This window comes from Pagrus major, chromosome 11 (assembly GCF_040436345.1).
Source record: "Pagrus major chromosome 11, Pma_NU_1.0".
NCBI classification, from domain to species: Eukaryota; Metazoa; Chordata; class Actinopteri; order Spariformes; family Sparidae; genus Pagrus; species Pagrus major.
In genome coordinates, this window is record NC_133225.1 from 8,759,886 (window position 1) to 8,779,935 (window position 20,050).

At 43.8% G+C, this 20,050-nt stretch overlaps 2 protein-coding genes across 4 annotated transcripts; both read left to right on the forward strand.

Moving 5' to 3' along the window:
• Nucleotides 1-3,005: 3,005 nt before the first annotated feature.
• Nucleotides 3,006-12,890, forward strand: exoc1 (exocyst complex component 1). Of its 3 annotated transcripts, none has more exons than XM_073476254.1 (19): nucleotides 3,006-3,062; nucleotides 3,767-3,898; nucleotides 3,989-4,119; nucleotides 4,239-4,398; nucleotides 5,266-5,453; nucleotides 5,559-5,786; nucleotides 6,079-6,211; nucleotides 6,355-6,464; nucleotides 8,265-8,414; nucleotides 9,267-9,375; nucleotides 9,996-10,040; nucleotides 10,379-10,542; nucleotides 10,716-10,829; nucleotides 11,023-11,102; nucleotides 11,247-11,475; nucleotides 11,583-11,766; nucleotides 11,871-12,070; nucleotides 12,176-12,370; nucleotides 12,459-12,890. In XM_073476254.1, the coding sequence occupies exons 2-19, from the start codon at nucleotides 3,775-3,777 to the stop codon at nucleotides 12,609-12,611; spliced, it is 2,697 nt and encodes an 898-aa protein (XP_073332355.1). In that variant the 5' UTR covers nucleotides 3,006-3,062; nucleotides 3,767-3,774; the 3' UTR covers nucleotides 12,612-12,890. The 3 variants fall into 3 exon arrangements, with proteins under 3 accessions (XP_073332355.1, XP_073332358.1, XP_073332357.1); XM_073476256.1 differs by lacking the exon at nucleotides 3,006-3,062 and adding an exon at nucleotides 3,088-3,155; XM_073476257.1 differs by lacking the exon at nucleotides 9,996-10,040.
• A 157-nt stretch (nucleotides 12,891-13,047) lies between these two features.
• Nucleotides 13,048-19,908, forward strand: cep135 (centrosomal protein 135). The gene is made up of 25 exons (XM_073476959.1): nucleotides 13,048-13,272; nucleotides 13,582-13,710; nucleotides 13,803-13,993; nucleotides 14,072-14,239; nucleotides 14,329-14,470; nucleotides 14,606-14,690; nucleotides 14,777-14,905; nucleotides 14,997-15,212; nucleotides 15,314-15,379; nucleotides 15,464-15,614; nucleotides 15,702-15,931; nucleotides 16,006-16,161; nucleotides 16,245-16,382; nucleotides 16,496-16,573; nucleotides 16,660-16,811; nucleotides 17,036-17,151; nucleotides 17,239-17,393; nucleotides 17,656-17,711; nucleotides 17,807-17,975; nucleotides 18,076-18,186; nucleotides 18,268-18,453; nucleotides 18,591-18,800; nucleotides 18,889-19,091; nucleotides 19,198-19,302; nucleotides 19,749-19,908. The coding sequence occupies exons 2-25, from the start codon at nucleotides 13,598-13,600 to the stop codon at nucleotides 19,906-19,908; spliced, it is 3,486 nt and encodes a 1,161-aa protein (XP_073333060.1). The 5' UTR covers nucleotides 13,048-13,272; nucleotides 13,582-13,597.
• The last annotated feature ends 142 nt before the right edge of the window (nucleotides 19,909-20,050 follow it).

Consider the following 20,050-nt stretch of genomic DNA (forward strand, 5'->3'; position numbering starts at 1 on the left):
TGTGAAAAGCCCTTTTGTTTGTAAGTCACATCTGCATGTCGCCGGGGCTCCCTCGACGCCGCGGTGCCCTCCTTACACAACAAGTTCATTTTCGAGGGAGGACCTCTCACCTGTAGAGTTTATGTTCCTCCTCTGAACTGACTGAAAGTGAATGCATCTTAATGTTTCCAAAGCAAACGATGTGTTGTTCTCGTTTGTCCAACAACGAGAGGAAAATCAGCACCGTCCGCAGACCTTTGACATTAACAAAATATATAGAGAGTGAGTGCCAGAGGAGCAGAAAAGGTGAATCATGACTACAGGAGAGCACAACATGTGGCAAAAACAGAAATGTTAATGGTAGTGTGTGTTTGTGTGTGCCTGCTTGGTAACATGTGTGTGTTTGTGCATGGGATTCAGATGTATATTACACATGTTGGGCTGAAAAACTATATTTTTTACAGATGTAGCAGCACAAATACAAGAAATATATATTTCTAAATGACTTAAGGTTAAGAAAAAGTTGTTGATTGTTGAAGGTGCCTTCGTGATCATTTAACATTCCTATGAAGTCTAAATCAGCTTAGGTGTTTTTCACATCTGGCTCGCTCCATGTGGCGAAAAAAGTTGTTTTGTAGGTATTTTTAAAGGTACTTTAGAGTTAGTAACTTCCTGGAAAATCATTAAAAATATTGATCACTCATCCTGCACTCAGGGGCGGACATACATTTAAGTCTGCGAACCGGACTTCCCAGATTACTGTGCAAAAACACAGCTTGTACATAAACTGAGTCGTGTTTCATGGAGAAACTTTGTTCTGGTTTTCTGCTCTCTGTGGTCCTCGGGCTGTTCTGCCTGGAGCAGCTCTGTGCAGGTCGCTTTACTAGAAATGTGTAACTCCTTATGTCATGTTGCATTAAATCCAAAATAAAGATCAATAAAAATCTATTTTAATTGATTAAAATGGCCTTTCAGTGTCACCTGTACCGGCTGGACTTAATATCAGCTTCTTCACTCTTTCCTGTAAAGGCAAATTATTAATATTGTTGTGTGTTTGTTTACATATTAAAGTGATAACTCTACATATGTTCCTACTACTAAAAGAAAGACAGTAATGTCCAGGGAAATTCATGTCAAATACATCATCGTGACAGCAGCACACTGAAAGACACCACAGAGACCTGAGACATGATTACACACCCCACACTGATGCTGTTTTCTTTGCTTTACTAACACCTATAATGTTCACTGTAAAGAAGATATATCTGTCTCGTAGCTGCTGTAACCCGGACCCATAAAACATGGTTTATGTTAAATAATGACTGATGCAGATGTTGATACAAACACATACAAAACATCTTTCAGATACATGTTGAAGCATTTCCGTTGCAGTGTCGTGTTCGGAGGGCTACGTCACAGGCAGCAATAAACGATGAATTTAACTGCTGATGACAGCACACGCCACATTCACCAGCTGGGAAATCCAGCGTTGTCCCCGCTCAATAACTTCAACACAGACGGAGCACCTCCAGGCACTGTCTGCAGATCACTTGTTAATCTGTGACTTTCTTTTCCATCACGTCAGACTCGCAGTGTTGACATTTGTTTGAATGGCCTCTATGGGCGTTTGATGCAGATGGTGCGTCGCTTTTATTGTTAGAAGAAAACATGATTATACTACAACGTGGAGAAAAAACACTGACAAACAGATCAAGTAGAGACACACAAGACAGAAGAAACAGGGTACTTACAGAAATTGTAACTATAAAGTGGATTAACAATGCCACCTGGTGTCCTGAGAAGAACATGTATATGTGGCATTTGCAGGTTTACTGTCAGAAGACATCATCATGATAAAGAACTCTGCTGAAATAATGAGAAATTGTGCATTTGTATCAATATTTAATCAATACAAAAGTCAATTTTCTATTATTTATTCATTGGTCAAGTAGATAAACGCTAAAAAAACCCAAAAAACTAAATGCTGTACCTTAATAATGATCTTTCAAAATACGAGCAGTAAAAGTATGTCCCTTTTTCAAACCTGGCCTAGCCGCAGTGAAATCGGCCTGTTTTACTGTGTTAAAGTCCATTTCTGATCCTGCATGTTGTCAGCTCATTGCTTGGATGGAGGTCAGCTCATTCTGATAAATGTGAGAAAACTGTGAGTCACAATTTGAGGCTCTTTATGATAATCTGTCTTTCCCTCGTCTGTGCTTTTGACGCAGAAAACGTCTGAATGTGTCCCTCAGTAAAACATGAGTAGAAGATTCGACACAGCACACAGTATCCTACACTCTGTTTATTATCTACTCAGTGACGGAATGTAACTAAGTACATTTACTCAACTAGAGCACAGTTTTCACTTGAGTGTTTCCATGCGTGTTTATACTTTTTACTCACTACTTTTGTTTGATAACTTTAGTTACTAGTTTCTTTCCAGATTACATGCTGCAGCAAAGCCAAAGTAGCAAATTAATTTATTAATTATTTTTTTTATTAAAAAGTATAAACATTCATGTAATATGTATAATGTACTGCTTCATGAACTTTTGATACTTGAGTACATTTAATATCAGACACTTTTAACTATATATATACTTATAGACTCAGGTACTAACTGGAATGGGTGACTTTCATTTTTACAAAAGTAATAATTTAGGATGATATCTTTACTTTTCCTCAAGTGTGACCTTTGGGTACTTTCACAACAGTGTGTTTACTTTGTGCAAACACAAGGATGAGGACTGTTTTTCTGTGCTAGACTAATATAATACTACTGTGGTCACTTGATTGAAGATACATTCATTTAGGACATTTGCTGTAATAATGGAGGTCCTACAGGTACAAGGTAAATATATGTTTTATTTATTTGTATTTCATGTACATAATGATACATTTAAGTGTGTTTGTGTGTATAAACCTCAGAGAGACCAGCGGAACTGGGTGCAGCAGCCTGTCCTGCCTCTGTGACTGGACCAGGGCGGATGTTGACACTGTCGCTGTCACATGACAGCTGCGTCTGCGAACCAGGAAGTGGGAGGGCGGTGCTTTGCAGAGGGCTGGTGGGCTGATAAAACAAGGTAGGAGCTATTTATGATACTTACCTCTGTCAAAAAATACAACAAGAGTGCGTTTTTGATGAACAGCTCTCAGTGGTTTCGCAGATTATTTCGGTAATGTACCCACAATCTGTTTTAATGGTTGCTACCAGCTAACACTCGCTAGCTCTCTCAAGCTAACAGCGACGTCATTAGCCAGCGAGCTAACACACACAGAGAGGACACCAGTTCATTTATTTTAGGAAGGGCCTGTGGGTGCTTCATTGCTGTTAGTCCGGTGTTAAAATGCCCAGCTCCGGTAGCTGACTTTGTAAACGTGTTTCAACACCTTCTCGTGGCGTCTTCTGGTCACTGTTGACAGCCTGTGACATCCTGTTATGTTAGCCAGAAGTGCCGAAAGACACCAAACGAGTATTCGCAGTAGGTTTAGACAACCAACATGACAAGAACAAAGCCACAAATACAAGATCACAGGTTGTCATTTATATACATGTAATTAAGTCAAATGTGGGTTGGTAAGTGCGTATTAAAATGACTGTAAAATCATATATATACATATTTATATGGTCCTTGATGGCTGTGGTTGCTTGATATTGGTTGAAGAAATGCTCTATAGGTGAAGTGGCGTGTGAATCAGACTTTGTGGCTTGTGTATATACGTGTACAATAGATGTGTGTCCCTTTATGGTCATAACATTAACTACCTGCTATCCTCTGTATGACAGCATCCACCATGACAGCCATCAAGCACGCACTCCAGAGGGACATCTTCACGCCCAACGACGAGCGTCTCCTCGGCATCGTTAATGTGTGCAAGGCAGGAAAGAAAAAGAAGAACTGCTTCCTGTGTGCCACAGGTAAATGCATTACACAGAAACAGCTGAAGATAAAGGTTAACGATGAAATAAAGTGATTGCTTCTGACGTGATGTGCTTTCCTCCTTCCAGTCACCACAGAGAGGCCTGTTCAGGTTAAAGTGGTGAAGGTGAAGAAGTCTGACAAAGGGGATTTTTACAAACGACAGCAGACGTGGGAGCTGCGAGATCTGACCGAAGTAGACGCCAAAGATGCGAGCAAGGTCAGACGACTGATAGATCGATCATTTTTTTTCTCCTATAACCTTGTTTAGTCGCCCTAAATGTCCTCTTTCTTCCTCATTCTGTGCTCACTTACTCTCCACGCCCTTACGGTTTTCAGGAAAATCCTGAATTCGACCTTCACTTCGAGAAGGTGTACCGGTGGTTGGCCAGCAGCACGGCTGAAAAAAACTCCTTCATCTCCTGCATTTGGAAGCTGAACCAGCGATACCTGAGGAAGAAGGTGGAGTTTGTGAATGTCAGTTCTCAGCTGCTGGAAGGTGTGGAAACGCTCTTATTCCTACTGTAGAGCACCCCTGTGAGCGCATGCCTCTTCTCATGATTTGATTATATTTGTTTAAAGGCCTGTCTCTTGTGCATTGGTATTCTGATTTTAGTCCAGAAGTGCGATTCTCTGCTGGATTTTGGTTTATTTGATTTATTAATAGCATGTTTAAAAAAAACAAAACAACATATTCAGCCTCCTCTTTGTATCTTGGTTTGTGGTATGGCTTCCTGTGTTAAATTCTTCTTTATTCTCACTTTTCTCTCTTAAACTTTCTCTGGCCAGAACTTCCTAAAGCGGAAGGTTGGTAGGACTTAACTCTCCCCTCCTCACTCCTCTCCATTGTTGTCTCGTGACCTCAAACTGCCATTCTCATTAGAGACTCTCACCTCCTTTGAGCTCCTTCTGTTTGAATTATGTGACACTAAATACGGATCGGCATGATTCCTTTTTTTATTTTTCATCATAACACACATTTAGCTCATGTTTTTACCTCACGTTTAGCATTTTTACCTATCCATTCCACCTTAATTCATAGGATTATTTACTGACATGTATTCATTGATGTACTCTGCATCTAATTAGACCGAAAGTTTTTGCCATTGTTGTTTCAGAGCAAAGTCCGGTTGTTGTACTTAAATATATCAGACTTTTTTATCAGCCAGAACAAATAAAGAAGTACATTTAGCTGATAATAGCTATGTAAGATTGTAGAGAGTGAGTAACTGGTGGTAAATGAGTACAATTCTACAATCTATATTGAGTTGTATAATACCTGATGTGTTCGAACAATGTCTTCAACAATCTGTGCTCATGTCCTCAACACACGTTTTCCATCTCTTTTTTTTTTTTGTGGGATCAGAGTCGGTGCCGAGTGGTGAGAGTCAGAGCGTTGCCGGCGGCGATGAGGACGCTCTGGACGACTACCAGGAGCTGAGCACCCGTGAAGAGCAGGACATCGAGAGCATGATGGAGATGTGCGAGTACGCCATCTCCAACGCTGAGGCTTTCGCGGAGCAGCTCTCCAGGGAGCTGCAGGTTCTGGACGGGGTGAGTGGAGCGGCTGCTAAAGTAAAACTAGAATGAGAAGTATAAGTACAAGCTTTGTACTGACAGAAATATTAATAATATCTCTGAATTTGTCCCCCCTTTAAGGCCAACATCCAGTCCATCATGGCGTCGGAGAAGCAGGTCAACATCCTGATGCAGCTGCTGGATGAGGCACTGGGCGAAGTGGACACCATCGAGGGAAAGCTGAGCAGCTACGAGGAGATGCTGCAGAGCGTTAAGGAGCAGATGGACCAGATCTCACAGAGCAACCGCCTCATCCAGATCAGCAACACCAACAACGGCAAACTGCTGGATGAGATCCAGTTTTTAGTGGTGAGGAATGTTAATTACTAAATCAAAGCTTCTACAAGGCCCATTTCAACAAAAGATGAAGATGGTGAAACCTCTGGATGTGAGACACCATAAAAAATGTTTTAATTTTATGACTTATCATAAAAGTTGGAATCGGATCCAGTGACAAGCATTAAAAATAACTACAACTTTTATACAGAAATAGCCAATCTTCTCCCTGATGGTCTTGTTTGCTAATATAGGTCATATAGAGGGATCAGTAGTAAATTGAGACTTTGTTTGATGATGTTTTGATGTGTCTTTCCACATGTAGAACTACATGGACCTGTCAAAGGGACACATCAGAGCCCTGCAGGAGGGAGACCTGACCTCCCCTAAAGGTATCGAGGCGTGCATCAATGCCTCTGAGGCTCTCCTGCAGTGCATGAACGTGGCCCTCCGACCAGGTTCGTTTTCACGTGTACTTTAAACCCGATCAACTAAATCTGTTGTTTCTCACTGTGGTGAGGAGTAGCTCTCAGATTCTCAGATTTAAGGGGAAAATGTTATCTTTGGTGTGGTTACAACTGCCGTCATTTTCCTTCCACAGGCCACGAGAAGCTGATGGCTGTGACGCAGCAGCAGCTCCTGTTTGCTGAACTGAGAGACACCTTCGCTCGCCGCCTCACCAATCACCTCAACAATGTGTTTGTTCATCAGGTAACAGGCACACTTTTATTGCAGGGAGTAAAACATGTTTGAAAGCAAATAGTATGGCATTGCTTTACTTTATAAGTAGCTTTTTGGGTGTTAAGTTACATAGGAACATCTTTTAAGGCTGTATTTTACTGATTTACTGTCAGATGACCAAATTGGTCCCCAAACTATTACATTTAATATCTACACAAACATCTGTAAACAGTGGCGAATGTGACTAAGTAGGTTCACTCAAGAATTGTACTAAAACTTTGAGGTATTTCAGTATATCCAAGTACAGCACTTTTTACTCCTCAACATGTGTTACAGAGTCAGATTTTACATTAAAAAACATACAGTGATCTTCTAAAATAAAATATATTGTTAAAATTAGATCAGTGGTTCCTGACGTTGAGCTTGTTACACCTTGCAAAAGCTAGCTAGCTGTGGCTTCTTGGAGCCCTTAGTCACATTACAGATGTTGATGTTTCGAGGCCCAAAGTAAAGGTCAAACCATCTAATGTTTCACAAAATAAACAAAGATTAGAGAAAAGTCCCAAAATTTAAAACACATCTGTGTATCAGAGCTTTGTTTTTTCTACTTAACTCTCCTTTTTAAAAAATCTCTCAGCCCCGAGGATGTATTTATCTGGTGGCCCTTTGGTGGGGACCCCAACCCTAGTAGTTTAAACTAGCTCCACTATGACCATCTACAACATTAAAATGCTGCTGACACATTGTACCATTATAATGTCATATACAATATAATAGTATGTAGTTACAGGGGACATTTTACTGCAGAATGAGTACTTTAACTGTTAATACTTGAAGTACATTTTGCTAGTAATACTTGTGTGTGGTCGTCCTTACGCCTAGCCATTGTGAGTCTGCTGCACCAGGCAGGGCTGCACTCTCTCCTCTTCTTGTCCAGGCACTCTCTCGCTCCTCCCTCTCCTCCCTCACGGGACTTCCTGTTTACTTCCTGTGACTCTCTTCCTGGGCTTCCTTGTGTCTTTTCCTCCTGGTTGTTTCCCTCCTATTCTTGACGCTCTGTGTTGTTCACTTTGAATCATCCCACTCTGCTCTCTGTCTCTGTGTCAGTTCAACCACTTCAGTCACTTCAAAATGACCATCCCTCAGTTCTATAGGTCCTCCTGTCTGTCACTTCCAGTGAGTACCCTCACAGCAACCCCCACTTTCCCCCATCTTTGCTAATGTATGACCTCTCACTCCAACTTACATGTCATTACATGAGAGAGCTCAGGCCTAACACAGCCTGTTATTAATTAATTGCATGGGATATGTTTCTGACTACTAAACATCTCTCATTCGATCTCAAAGCTGAAGAGACACCGCTCATCTTTCTCCTCCTTCACCAACTGTCTGCACTCGGCTAAGGGCTTGGTTGCTAACTCGGCTTTGTTGCAAAAGGTCTCATGTCATAAAATCCTGTGCCTGTCTGCTCTGCGTGCATGTCTTGTATCAACAAGCAGTGGATACTGAACAAGATAACAATGAGGGGAAGTGAGAGGAAGATCAGTGTGGCAGTAAGATGCACTTTTCAATAAGCTTGTCAGTGAGTTGAGCTGAAGAAGTGGTGGAATTTTGGAATGAGTAATGTGCTGTTTACTTTGAAAAACATCTGGTTTCCTGGTAATTCAAGGTAACGTATCCTATTCACAGATGTTTGTGACAGGAAACAAGATGGATATTGTGTGTTTGTGTGTATTCAGAAAGATGGAATGGGACTGACTACTAGATTTGTCTATCCTGACTCTCTAATCGAATGTATTATGAACTGTCCCGCCTCACTCTGTCATTCAGGGTCACGACCAGAGCTCCACCCTGTCGCAGCACACAGCTGAGCTCACCCTGCCCAAACACAGCCCGCTCCACAGGGACCTGCTGCGCTACGCCAAGCTCATGGAGTGGCTGAAGAACACCCACAGGGAGAAGTACGAGGGCCTGTCCAGGGTCAGTACTTATTATAGAATACTCAAAGGAAATACTGGAAATACACGTATTTGCTTTCTAGACGAGAGTTTAAAAAGAAAATAGATACCAATCACATATCTGTCAGTCAAAGTTGTAATTCCCCCTCCACTCTTGGTTGGTTTGGCAACACTTGAGGTTACTGTGGTAACAGAAAGTGTGCTTTCATAGCACAGCAAACTACTTTGTCATAAATAAAAAGTATTTATATAATAAAAGTGTAATAATAGAGTTTCAGCAGTAGCAGAATAAAATGTCTGAATTGGATTAGCAGTAAATTAAAGCAACTCTAAGGTGTGAAGAGTGAACAGTAAGCAGTGAGGCTGATAACCATAGAAAATGGATTACAGTGGATTAAAGGCATCAAAGCATCATTTCCAGAGAATCATTGTGCGTACAAAGGCAATCAAAATATCCAGCGCTGGATTTGGCGGACTCCGCCACTAACAACGGCTTTTGCCAAAAAACAAAGCCAACCATAAAAGTAAAGTAGGGCTGCAGCGATTAGTCAATTATTTAGTCTACTGAATCAGAAGTAATGGCCAGCTATTTTAAGAATGTATTCGTTCCAGTCGACATTTGCTGGTTCCAGCTTCTTAAATGTGAGGATTTGCTGTTTTTCTTTGTCATTTAAAATTGTAAATGAAGAGTCTTTGGGTTTTGGACTTTTGGTTGAACAAAAGAAGTCACTTAAGCTCTGGGACATTGTTACATGCAGCCCTACATCGAAAGCATCAATTTAACTCTTAGCAAGAAAGCAAACTGGTGTAGTTAAAAAATTATTTTGATTCGTGGTGTTTTGAATCTAAACAAATGTCCTCTCCTTTCTCTTAGACCTATGTCGACTATATGAGCAGGTTATATGAGCGAGAAATCAAAGACTTCTTTGAGGTGGCCAAGATAAAGATGGCGGGTACAACCAAGGAGGCCAAGGGCAAGTTCGGTAAGAGCTGTGACTCACGGGCCATCGACGTGAAGCACGTTTGTCTTCTGCAGTTAATATGTGTGATTACAGTCTTTTCCCCCCTTCTTTTACAACGTGTAGCTCACTCAAAGGCAATGAGATTTTTTCTGAATTATTTTGTCGAGTATAGTCTACCATCCCACAGGACTTAATGGAATATCCATGTGTAAATGAAGAAACAAGGACTCACAGCCTTCTCTGCATCACTTCTGTGCCTAAAACCAGATTTTTTCCTGCCTCTTGTTTTACCTTTTGATGGTGTCTCTTTTTCCCCATTGTGCAAGGACCTCACATGTTCAACTCTTGACTCTTTTGAATATTTAAAATCTGAGAAGGACTCCTGGTTGAGCTTTGGTTTTGGCAGAATTATAGAACTCTGCTTTCTGCACTCTGTATTAGCTTTTCCTGCTGAAAACAAACAACAAAAGTTTGTTTCCAAAGGTTTGTCCGAGCTACGAGCATACCTAAACCGCTGCAGTGCACGTCAGCATATGTGTTACTTCGTACATCTAACATCTAGCTTCACCCCTCCCATGCTGCATGTGTTTAAGCCTAACCTGTCTCTGTCTTTGATGCCTGCCTTCTTTAACTGGCTGCAGCCACGCTTCCGCGGAAAGAGAGTGCACTGAAACAGGACACGGAAAGTAAGTATGACATTTGGATAGAGCTATTCCACTATCAGTTACCCACCCTGCTTCTTACCACTGTGTCTTACATAGCTGCACTAAAAGGAACCTTTTACTCAAAGCCCTTCGCTACCCCGACACATAACCACTTTAAGCTCTGCCAACCATTACCTCGCCATGTACCTGGTTGGTTAATGCTTAATGTTCACAGTACAGCTGCATCATGACGTTCTGATTCTATGAGAAATGCCTAAAAAAAAAGCTAACCATTGATAGCCGTGTCATTTTTAATGATTTGACTCATTCTCACTACACGCGTGACATTAAACCTTGCTATTTATGTTGTGCTGTGTTAGGCCTTCACGGCAGCTCTGGGAAGCTGACAGGCTCTACCTCGAGCCTGAACAAGCTGACCGTGCAGGGCTCCAACAGCCGGCGCTCCCAGTCTTCGTCACTGCTCGACATGGGCAACATGTCCGCCTCCGACCTGGACGTGGCCGACAGGACCAAGTTTGACAAGGTGACGCTCCCGGAGATACAATGATATAATTAAACCATTAAAGAGTCTCAGCCTCTTCATCACACACACAGAATGCAACTTGTCCATGTACTTGTGTGCCATCGTTCCAATGTGCAACATGTAAAAATATTGATATTTGGCGTCGGCGTATTGATCTGTCTTTCTTTTCGCAGATATTTGAGCAGGTCCTCAGTGAGCTGGAGCCTCTGTGTCTCGCAGAACAAGACTTCATCAGCAAGTTCTTTAAGCTGCAGCAGCACCCGGCAGTTATACCCCCCCTGGCTCAGGTAAGTCTGCGGTCAGCTATTTGAAAACAGCTGTGATAAAAAAAGAATAAGGTTACCTCACTTTACATCAGTAGTGGAGTGGTGGCATCTGAGACTGGAACGTTTGTCCAGCCTGAGAGCGCAGCATCATTCATATACATGTCAGCAGATGTTTGTTTGGATTTGTCATGTTTTACGTCTCTTTTCTCGTCAGCCCGAAACAGAGGAGTCAGATGGAGGCACTCCGTCGAGAATGCCTCCCCAGGCTGAACACAGACAGTCCTTGTCATCAGAGTGAGTTGCTGCAAATCTAACCCACCTCCACTGCCAGAAAGATTATACATATATCCTATGAAACGCTCTCTGCTCCTTGTGTCACTTGTCACTGCCTTTTTTCCCTCAACTCTCTGTCTCGCTCGCTTTGTTTTGTGACTCAAGGAAAGACATGGTGCGGCTGATGATGAATAAAATCTTCCAGAGCATCGAGACGGAGCTCAACAGTCTCATCGCTCTGGGCGACAAGATCGACAGCTTCAACTCTCTCTACATGCTGGTGAAGATGAGTCACCACGTGTGGACAGCTGAGAACGTTGACCCGGCCTCTTACCTCAGCACGACTTTGGGAAATGTGCTGGTCACCGTCAAGAGGAACTTTGACAAATGCATTGTGAGTGGAGTCGAAGTGATGAGTTGAATTCTCGCTTGTTTTTAAACTGTTTTTGTGATGACATTCCTACGTTTTTACGCATTTTTTGACCTGTCTTGTTCTCACAGTCCGGTCAGATCCGACAGATGGAGGAAGTGAAGATTTCTAAGAAAAGCAAAGTTGGTATCCTGCCTTTTGTTACAAATTTCGAGGAGTTTGCTGAGCTGGCTGAAACGATCTTCCGTAACGCAGAGCGGCGAGGAGACCTGGATAAAGCATATGTCAAACTCATCAGGGCTGTCTTCATGAACGGTGAGACCAGTGGCCAAACAAACGCACCTACGCATTGACTAGAGGTGATGTGCTATTCGTTTGGATGCCTAGAAACAAAATTCTGAAGATTGTTTTGTTTTCAGTGGAAAAGGTAGCCAGTGAAAGCCAGAAGACGCCACGAGACGTTGTGATGATGGAAAACTTCCACCACATCTTCTCCACGCTGTCTCGTCTAAAGATCTCCTGCCTGGACGCAGAGAGAAGAGATGCGAAACACAAATACACAGACCATCTGCAGTCCTATGTAATCAACTCTCTGGGCCAGCCTCTAGAAAAACTCAATGTAAGTCAGAGTATTTTTTTGTAGAAAATGTCGTCATGTTCCTGGACACGAGTAGTGATTTGGGAGATGTTGCATCATAGGTAAACTGTTCCATCTCTCCCGCAGCATTTCTTTGAAGGAGTCGAGGCCCGTGTAGCCCAGGGTGTCCGCGAGGACGAGGTGAGCTACCAGCTGGCCTTCAACAAACAAGAGCTACGCAAAGTCATCAAAGAGTATCCTGGCAAAGAGGTGAAAAAGGGACTGGACAACCTTTACAAGAAGGTCGACAAACACCTGTGTGAAGAAGAAAGTCTGCTCCAGGTGAGTGATGCCTCTGCTCAATGAGTCACGGCAACACGTTCCCTCATCTCGTCTCTTAACTGCTGCACGTCCTGTTTTACTCCACCAGGTGGTGTGGCACTCCATGCAAGACGAGTTCATCCGTCAGTACAAGCACTTTGAGGATTTGATCGGCAGATGCTACCCTGGATCTGGAATCACCATGGAGTTTACCATCCAGGACATGTTGGAGTACTTCTCCAGCATCGCTCAGTCTCATTAGTCTAGCTGCTGTGCACCGTTTCAATAGGAATTCACTACTGCCTCTCACTGACCGATGATACACTAGCTTCTCACAAACTATCCTGCATTGAACATTTCCTCTGTGTGTGTGTGTGTCTGTGTTGTAATGAAAGGGATTTGTACATTGGACTCTGCATTGCGTACGTGTGCCTGATCCTCTGAGATTCAACAACCCTGCTCTAAATACTTTATTGTTTGTCATATTTTTGTTATTTCTTTCATGCCATATGTACATAATAAATTCGCAGTTGCCGCCCTATTCAGCGCTACATGGAATATTTGTATTTATTTTATTGTTGGACACAAAGCATTTGGTCATTTCCTCTGCTGACTCCGCCCCACCCGCCTTCTGTACGGGCTACGCCGGGCCACAAAACACGCCTCCCCTGATGTTCCAGTGTCTCGGCTCCATGGTGACGAATCCAAAGCGGAGACCATCGGCGCTCTTTTCAAACATCTTTACCGCGGAAACATGTTACTTTACGAGTTGTTAATCATTTAACTTTTAACGAAAAACAACATGAGATGCCACTGATAAACTTGTGATGCAAGTTAGTGGTCCGAGCGAGGCGTGTGTGTCGGTTATGTAGCGCCAAGTTGACGTTAGTCACGCTAGCTGTCAGGAAAGCTGCGTCTCTGCGGTAAGTTGAGGCAAACTTGAGATTTAACGCTAGCTAGCTAACAGGTTAACTGTAGCCAAACAGTGCTAACTAGCCGGCTAATGCTACTTGTTATCACATATCAGGTAATGCTAGTTAATAGTTAACAACACGTGAAGCTAATGTTGACTTATTAGCCTGTAAGCTAGCTACGTGACGTTAGCTACCATCAAATACCGCACTAACCTTAACTGTAGGTTAGCTAGCGTACAGTTAGCGACTAGCGAAAACAAATGACGTTGGTTATTCAAGCCTATTGTATCTAACGTGACCCTCGCTGTGTTGTGTCAGAGCCCATATCACAGCCATGAACAGCAGCGCAGAGAGGAAATTCATCAATTTGAGGAAGCGTCTGGACCAGCTGGGCTACCGACAGACACTGGGGATAGAGTCACTGCCACTAGTGGAGAAACTCTTCAGGTGAAGCCTTGAGCCTCCCTGCACCTGCTGCCCTTAATGCCTTACCCAAAGTTGATGAGATGAGATGATGCATGTCTTCCTCTGTGTCACAGTGACCTGGTTCACACAACTGAAAGCCTGCGCAATGCCAAGCTGTCAGCAGGGAAGACTGAGAAGGAGAGCAGGAACTTTGATGCCCTCCTGGAGCCGTACAGGGCAGAGAACGCCCGGGCTGTCAGGGAGAACAACGAGCTGCACCAGGAGCTCCTCAAGCTGAAGGAGGAGAAGGACCGTGTCAGCAGAGGTAAACCCTGATGCCCTCATCCTCCTTCCCACCAGCATGGTGCTTATGATAACTTCACACAGTCTCGTCTTGTTTCAGAGCTCAAGACCCACATCAGAAAACTGGACCACGAGTCATCTGACTTGAAGTTCTTGAACAATCAGTATGTGCACAAAGTTCGCTGCTTGGAGAAGGACAGCAAGGCCAAAGCTGAGCGCATCCAACAGCTGCAGGAGAAGAACATGCAAGCTGTGGTGCAGACGCCAGGTAATGCCGCAGTTTTGACCTCAGCTCTGTTACGACACATTGAAATTGGTCCATTTTATTTTCAACTCCTCCTTTCCTCTCTGACACAGGTGGAAAGAAGCGCAGCATCCCTTTCAGACGCCAGAGGATGCAGATTGATGAGCTCATACCTCCGTCCTTTACACCAGCTTATCCTGTGTCGCAGCCTGATGATCCGTATGTAGCTGACCTGCTGCAGCTGGCAGATGGAAGGTTTGTTTTCTTTTGTGACAGCGAAACCGTATTATTGTCCGAATCGGCAACTCCCTTAATGGATGTGTCGATTCGACTGTAGATGCCTGCGTTTCCTTAGCGGCTGTATGAACAACTGTATATTTTTATCTGTAGGATTCATGAGCTACAGGAAGACATCATAAAGGTCAAACTAGACCTGGAAAATGCTCAAGAATATATCAAACACTTAAACACACAGGTGAGAAGTAAATGAACTGGAAGCGTTTAAACTATGACTTGTTCAATGTTATTACAGAGGTGAAACAATGGTTTCTCCTCTTTCAGGTGGAGGAGAGAGACAAAGAGATCGACCGTCTGAATCGTGCTCTTCAAGGAGGACGACCTCATGATGTAATTTCCCTCGAGGCTCAGAACATCAGCAACGAGAAACTGATCGCCCATCTTAACCTTCAGGCAAGCATATTTACCCTGACTTATGAATGCATAAATACACAGAGGGCCTAACTTGTGTGGTGACTGTAAACTTCTGCTCTCTCTTATACAGATTGAGTACCTGCAGGAGACCAACAGGACACTGGAACAGAAGGTGCAGGGACTGCAGCAGAAGAAGAAGGACGCCTCCACCGAAGTGGCCAATCTGTCTCTAAAGAACCTGGAGCTGTGCGAAGAGCTGACGCATATAGACGACCTCGCCAAGCGGCTGGAGATGGACAAGGAGCTTGTGTTGGAAACTGCTGACATGGAACTGCAAGAAGCTAAAGTAAGAATATGAGAAAGTGGAAAAGAAAGACTTCACAGGCTGCGTGTTGGGTAGCAAAGTGTGACTAGGGGGTAATGAAAACAAACCTCTTTTCTCAACAGAAAGAAATTCAAAGGCAGCATAAAATAATTGAAGACTTGGAGGATATTATCACCAAAACAAGAAGGGTACGCACATTCATTACGTATTATATTTCTTTGTTCTGTTCTGTGGCAGTTTTTACATAATCTGTTGGAAATGATTGAATTCAGGAGCAGTCTGAAGGTGACTTTGAAAAAGACCGACTTAGAGACCAGCTGCTGGAGCTCAAAGAGCAGAATGAGAAAATGGAGGGACTGGTGAATTTCCTGGAGGAGGAGAAAATCAGGCTGCAGGACAAAATGGAGAAAATGATGGCAGCTGGTAAGAAGCAGTGTGGCTGAACCCTTTTCGCATAGCAGCTTTACATTGTTGACATTTAGGTATTACTGACTCGTTGTTGTTTTCTAGACAAAGACCTGGTGCTGGAGTTGGAGACGATGCAGGCTAAACATGGTGTTTGTGGAAGGGAACGCTCCCCATCGCGGCTGGATGCGTTTGTCAAGAGTCTGGAAGAGGAGAGGGATTATTATCGCCAGGAGGCAGAGCGCTACAAAAGAGCCCGAGGGGCTGGTGGGCTGGATTTAAGCCCCAGTCGTAGTCCAGACCGGGGCAGGAGTCCTCGGTCCAAAGTAACAAGGGTAAGAGAATAACATAACATGTTTTCAGGACATAAAAGTGATGCAAAAATTATATAATGTCCTTAAATTTTCAGGGAGGCGTTGCAGAGACAGAACTGCTTCTTTTAGTAAAGGAAAGAGACGAGCTGAAGGCTGTTCTGTTGGACTTTGAGGCACAAATGGAGGATATCCAGGACAACGTGAAGGCCCTCAGCGCTGAGAGAGACCGTTTCAAAACGCTGTTTATACAGGTAAGTTTTAGAAACAGCGTCACACCAGCTGGAAACAGCTTATCTTACACTTCTGAGGACCAAACGTTTTTTTGTCCACTTAGGCTCAAGAGGACTTGAAGCTGGCCCGAAGCACTGACGTGTCAGCTGACCTCTTGAAACTGAAGGAGGAAATTAAAGAGGCAGAAATTAAAATTGAGCAGATGAGTGTTGAAAGAGACACACTGATGGGGAGATTAAAGGTAAGTCAAAAGAAAAATACTCTTGTCGAAGTATAGTATATATACTCAGTCAGTAGTAGTCAGTTGTTATCTTTTGTTAGCATGTTCATGTTGACTAGCCAAACCTTTTGCAGGTTGCCCAGACTTCAGCTCTCACAGACAGACAGGTGGAGGACAGGAGGATTCTCGACCTGGAGAATGCCGTTAAGAGTGTAAGGACGCGGTTATTGTGTAATGGTCACTACTGTTACTCTGGTCCCTTCCTTTACCTGGCACATTGTGTGTTTTTGGTGTGTAGTTGGAGCGGGAGAGGCTGGAGCTGCTCTCACAGGTGTGTCTGCTGAAGGAGAACAGGGAGGCTGCGGAGGAGGAGCTGAAGACTCGATCTGCTGTTCTGGTCCAGAACGCAGAGGAGGTCGCACAGCAGAGGGCGGAGTCTAATGCTCTGAGGTTTGTGTTGATAAGATGGCGAATAGAAATGTGGAAAATGAATAATATGATTACGAAACATTGATGTGTAATACGTATCCTCAGTTTACACTTAGACTGCTGAGGTTTTCTTAAAGGGTTCCCTCATTGTTCTGCTGCCAAAAGGTGTGTTGAACACATGAATCAGGGGTTGTTGAGGTTGTTAACGGCGTGTAAAAAGGCTGATGGATTTCGTCTCTCTTAAGGCTGCTACAGGAGCAGATGGAGCAGTCACTGTCTGATACACAACACAGGCTGTCTGTGAAGATGAACGAGCTGCATGCTGCTCATGAGCAGATTGAGAAACTGGAGGAGAGAATAGGTGAATATCTGGTAGTGTTGTAGTGTGTTGTAGTGTTTTCTTCTGTGGCTGCTCGACTGCTCGCTTGATTTTTGTTCTGTCTGACAGGAGAGCTGAGTCAGCACGGTTCCAGGCACAAAGAGGAAGTGGCTGTTCTTCACAAGTCTATCTCTGCCCTGGATAGAGAGAAAGACACTCTGCAGGATGAGGTGGATCAGAAGACTGAAAAACTGGTTGTTCTCGAGGAGGAAACTGCTAAAAAGGTAGTAACAACCAGCAAAGTTCATCAAGATTACCATCGCGACAAGTCCCCCCATCACTTACATTGTAATAACATGTAAGGGATCTCCTTGTGGCCAGTGTGGATGGAAGGAATGACTACAAATACCAGTGACTCCTTCACTGTACATATAGACATGTGAAAACTGTGTTAAGATAGACAAAATGTGAACCTGTCCTTTGAAATGTAACTGAACAATGACTTAAAGAGAATTAATGAACTATGATTCTTTGACATTTACACAGGAACAGACCCTTAAAGAAGTGAGACTCACAGTCACAAACATGGACAACTCACTGGCGTGAGTATAAAATAGATATTCAAATATCACAAGTTCCTCTCAATAAGCTGATGTGGCTGATTTCTTGCTGTGATGTCAATGTGTGATCCTGGCAGTCAGCTGCAGGGGGCGTTGAACAGCCGTGAGAGGGAGATCACCAGCCTGAGGAGACAGATGGACGCCTGTCAGGAGGAGCTGGCTGCACTCAGGAGAGACAAAGAAATCACAATCAGAGAGAACAGGAGGCTGCAGGATGACCTGGCCACAATGACCAGAGAGAACCAAGTACGTTGGCGTTTCTTCTGTGTCACATATGAAGAAAATGAAGGAAGCAATGAAGGAATAACAGCAGCTTCTGTTGTGTTTCCACTGTCTGTCTGTGCAGGCCGTACATGTGGAGATGGAGGAGGCTTTGCATGAGAAGGATGAACTGAAGTTGAGGGTCCACACTTACATTTCCGAAGTGTCCAGGATAGAGAAGCTGATGGCTACAAAGGCAAGAGTAACCCCTGTAGCTGTTTCAGGCTCTACGTGGTTGATACTCTGATATAGCTGACTGTTAAGTGTTGACCCACAGGAGCAGGAGAACAGGGACCTGCTGGATCGTTTCAGGATGGCCCACTCTGAGGTGGAGGAGCGGGAGCAGAAGCTGCAGCAGGCTGAAGGCCTCAATAGCTCCATCCGCCTGGAGCTGCTCTCTTCGGACACGGAGCGCAGACACCTCAGAGATACTGTCGGCCAGCAGGAGAGAGAGATCCAACAGGTGAGATAAAACAGAAATTAAGACTTTAAAGGACCAGCAGACACGCCAATAATGTAAGAATATACAGTATACTGAAACACTGAGATGTTTGTCTTTAGTGTGTGACTATTGTACCTCTCACCCTGCTGTTTCCCAAGCATGCACAGGCCCTGCAGGCTTACGAGGCCCAAGTATCCTCGCTGGTGCGTGGGATGTCCCGGCTGGAGGAGGAGCTACATAAAGCCCAGGAGGAGAAGGCCGCTCTCCTCTCAGATCTGGCATCTGTCAGGGAGCTCTGTGTAAAACTTGACTCTGGCAAGGAGCTCACATCACGTCAGCTCACCTCCAGGAGGATGGATCTAGAGAGGGTGAGGCCTGAAGACACTTAAGTTGTAGGTTTTTTCACGAGCAGCAGCAGTTATTAATTCTTTCTTTAAATAATTGTGTGTTTTCTAGGTCACAGGAGAACTGGAGGATGTTCAGTCTGAAGCAGAGCTGCTGAAAAAACAGCTGGCCAGTGAGAGGCTGACTGTCCGCAACCTGGAAACGCTGCTCTCCACCAATCGGCAGAAGGAGTTTCAAACCCACCTGACAGCCAGTGAGAGACAGTCAGAGCTGAAGGTCCTCCGTGATAGGCTGACCCTGGCTGACAGCAAAACGTAAACAAAAACAGTTCAGTTCTTTTGCTTTAAGTGTTCGACTTGAATAAAATGTTTTTCTTTTCAAATGGTTGACTTGTTTGCGTGTGTGTGTGAATACTCTCAGTGCGGAGCATTTCAGGGAGGCGTCCCAGCTCCGCGGCAAAGTCTCTCAGCTGCAGACAGAGATGGACGTCCTGAAAAGACAGTTGACCACTGAACGCTTTGAACGGTGAGCTGAACAGCTGTTGGTATTTACACTGACGCAGACTTTTCAACTCTTCCCAGGACACAAATCATTTAATGGAGTGGAACCAAAACTCACAAACTAGATTTTCACAAGTGTGTCTAGTTTCTCACTTGGCTGAAAAAACAAACTTTCTCAATGTTTGCTCTTTGGATAAGCTATCGTCAGGGTAGTGACATTACTGAAAATGCGCCAGTTTACTGTGAACCAGCAAAGTCTGGTAATACACAAATATTCACATTATTGGAGCTGGATGCAGTGATTTTCTGACGTTTTCGCTTTAAAAAGTTACGCAATTGATTATGAAAACTTTTACACTAATTACCCAAGTATGTACAGCTTTAATACATGTTGTATTCATACAGTTTTAACAGCGTAGTGAGGGCTCATAAAGTGGATTTTGACCTTGTCGATTGTCTCCGTGTCCTCAGTGAAAGGGCAGTTCAGGAGATGCGCAGACAGGGCATGTCGTTCTCGCCCCTGCAGACTTCGCTGCCCCTCAGCTCCTCCGGCAGTTCTCATCACATCTCCCCAGACCGCTCCATCCTCCGAACTCTTAACCGCTCCACTGACAAGTCAGCAGACAGGTAACGATTTGGACATGAAAATGATGAAACTGATTTTTCACGAATATTTCTTTTGAAAGTCTGGGAATAACTTTTGGAGTCAGAACTATTTTTAAAAATTCACCAAAAACTTCTCTTTTCTTTCTCTTTCCAGAAGTGTGAGCTTC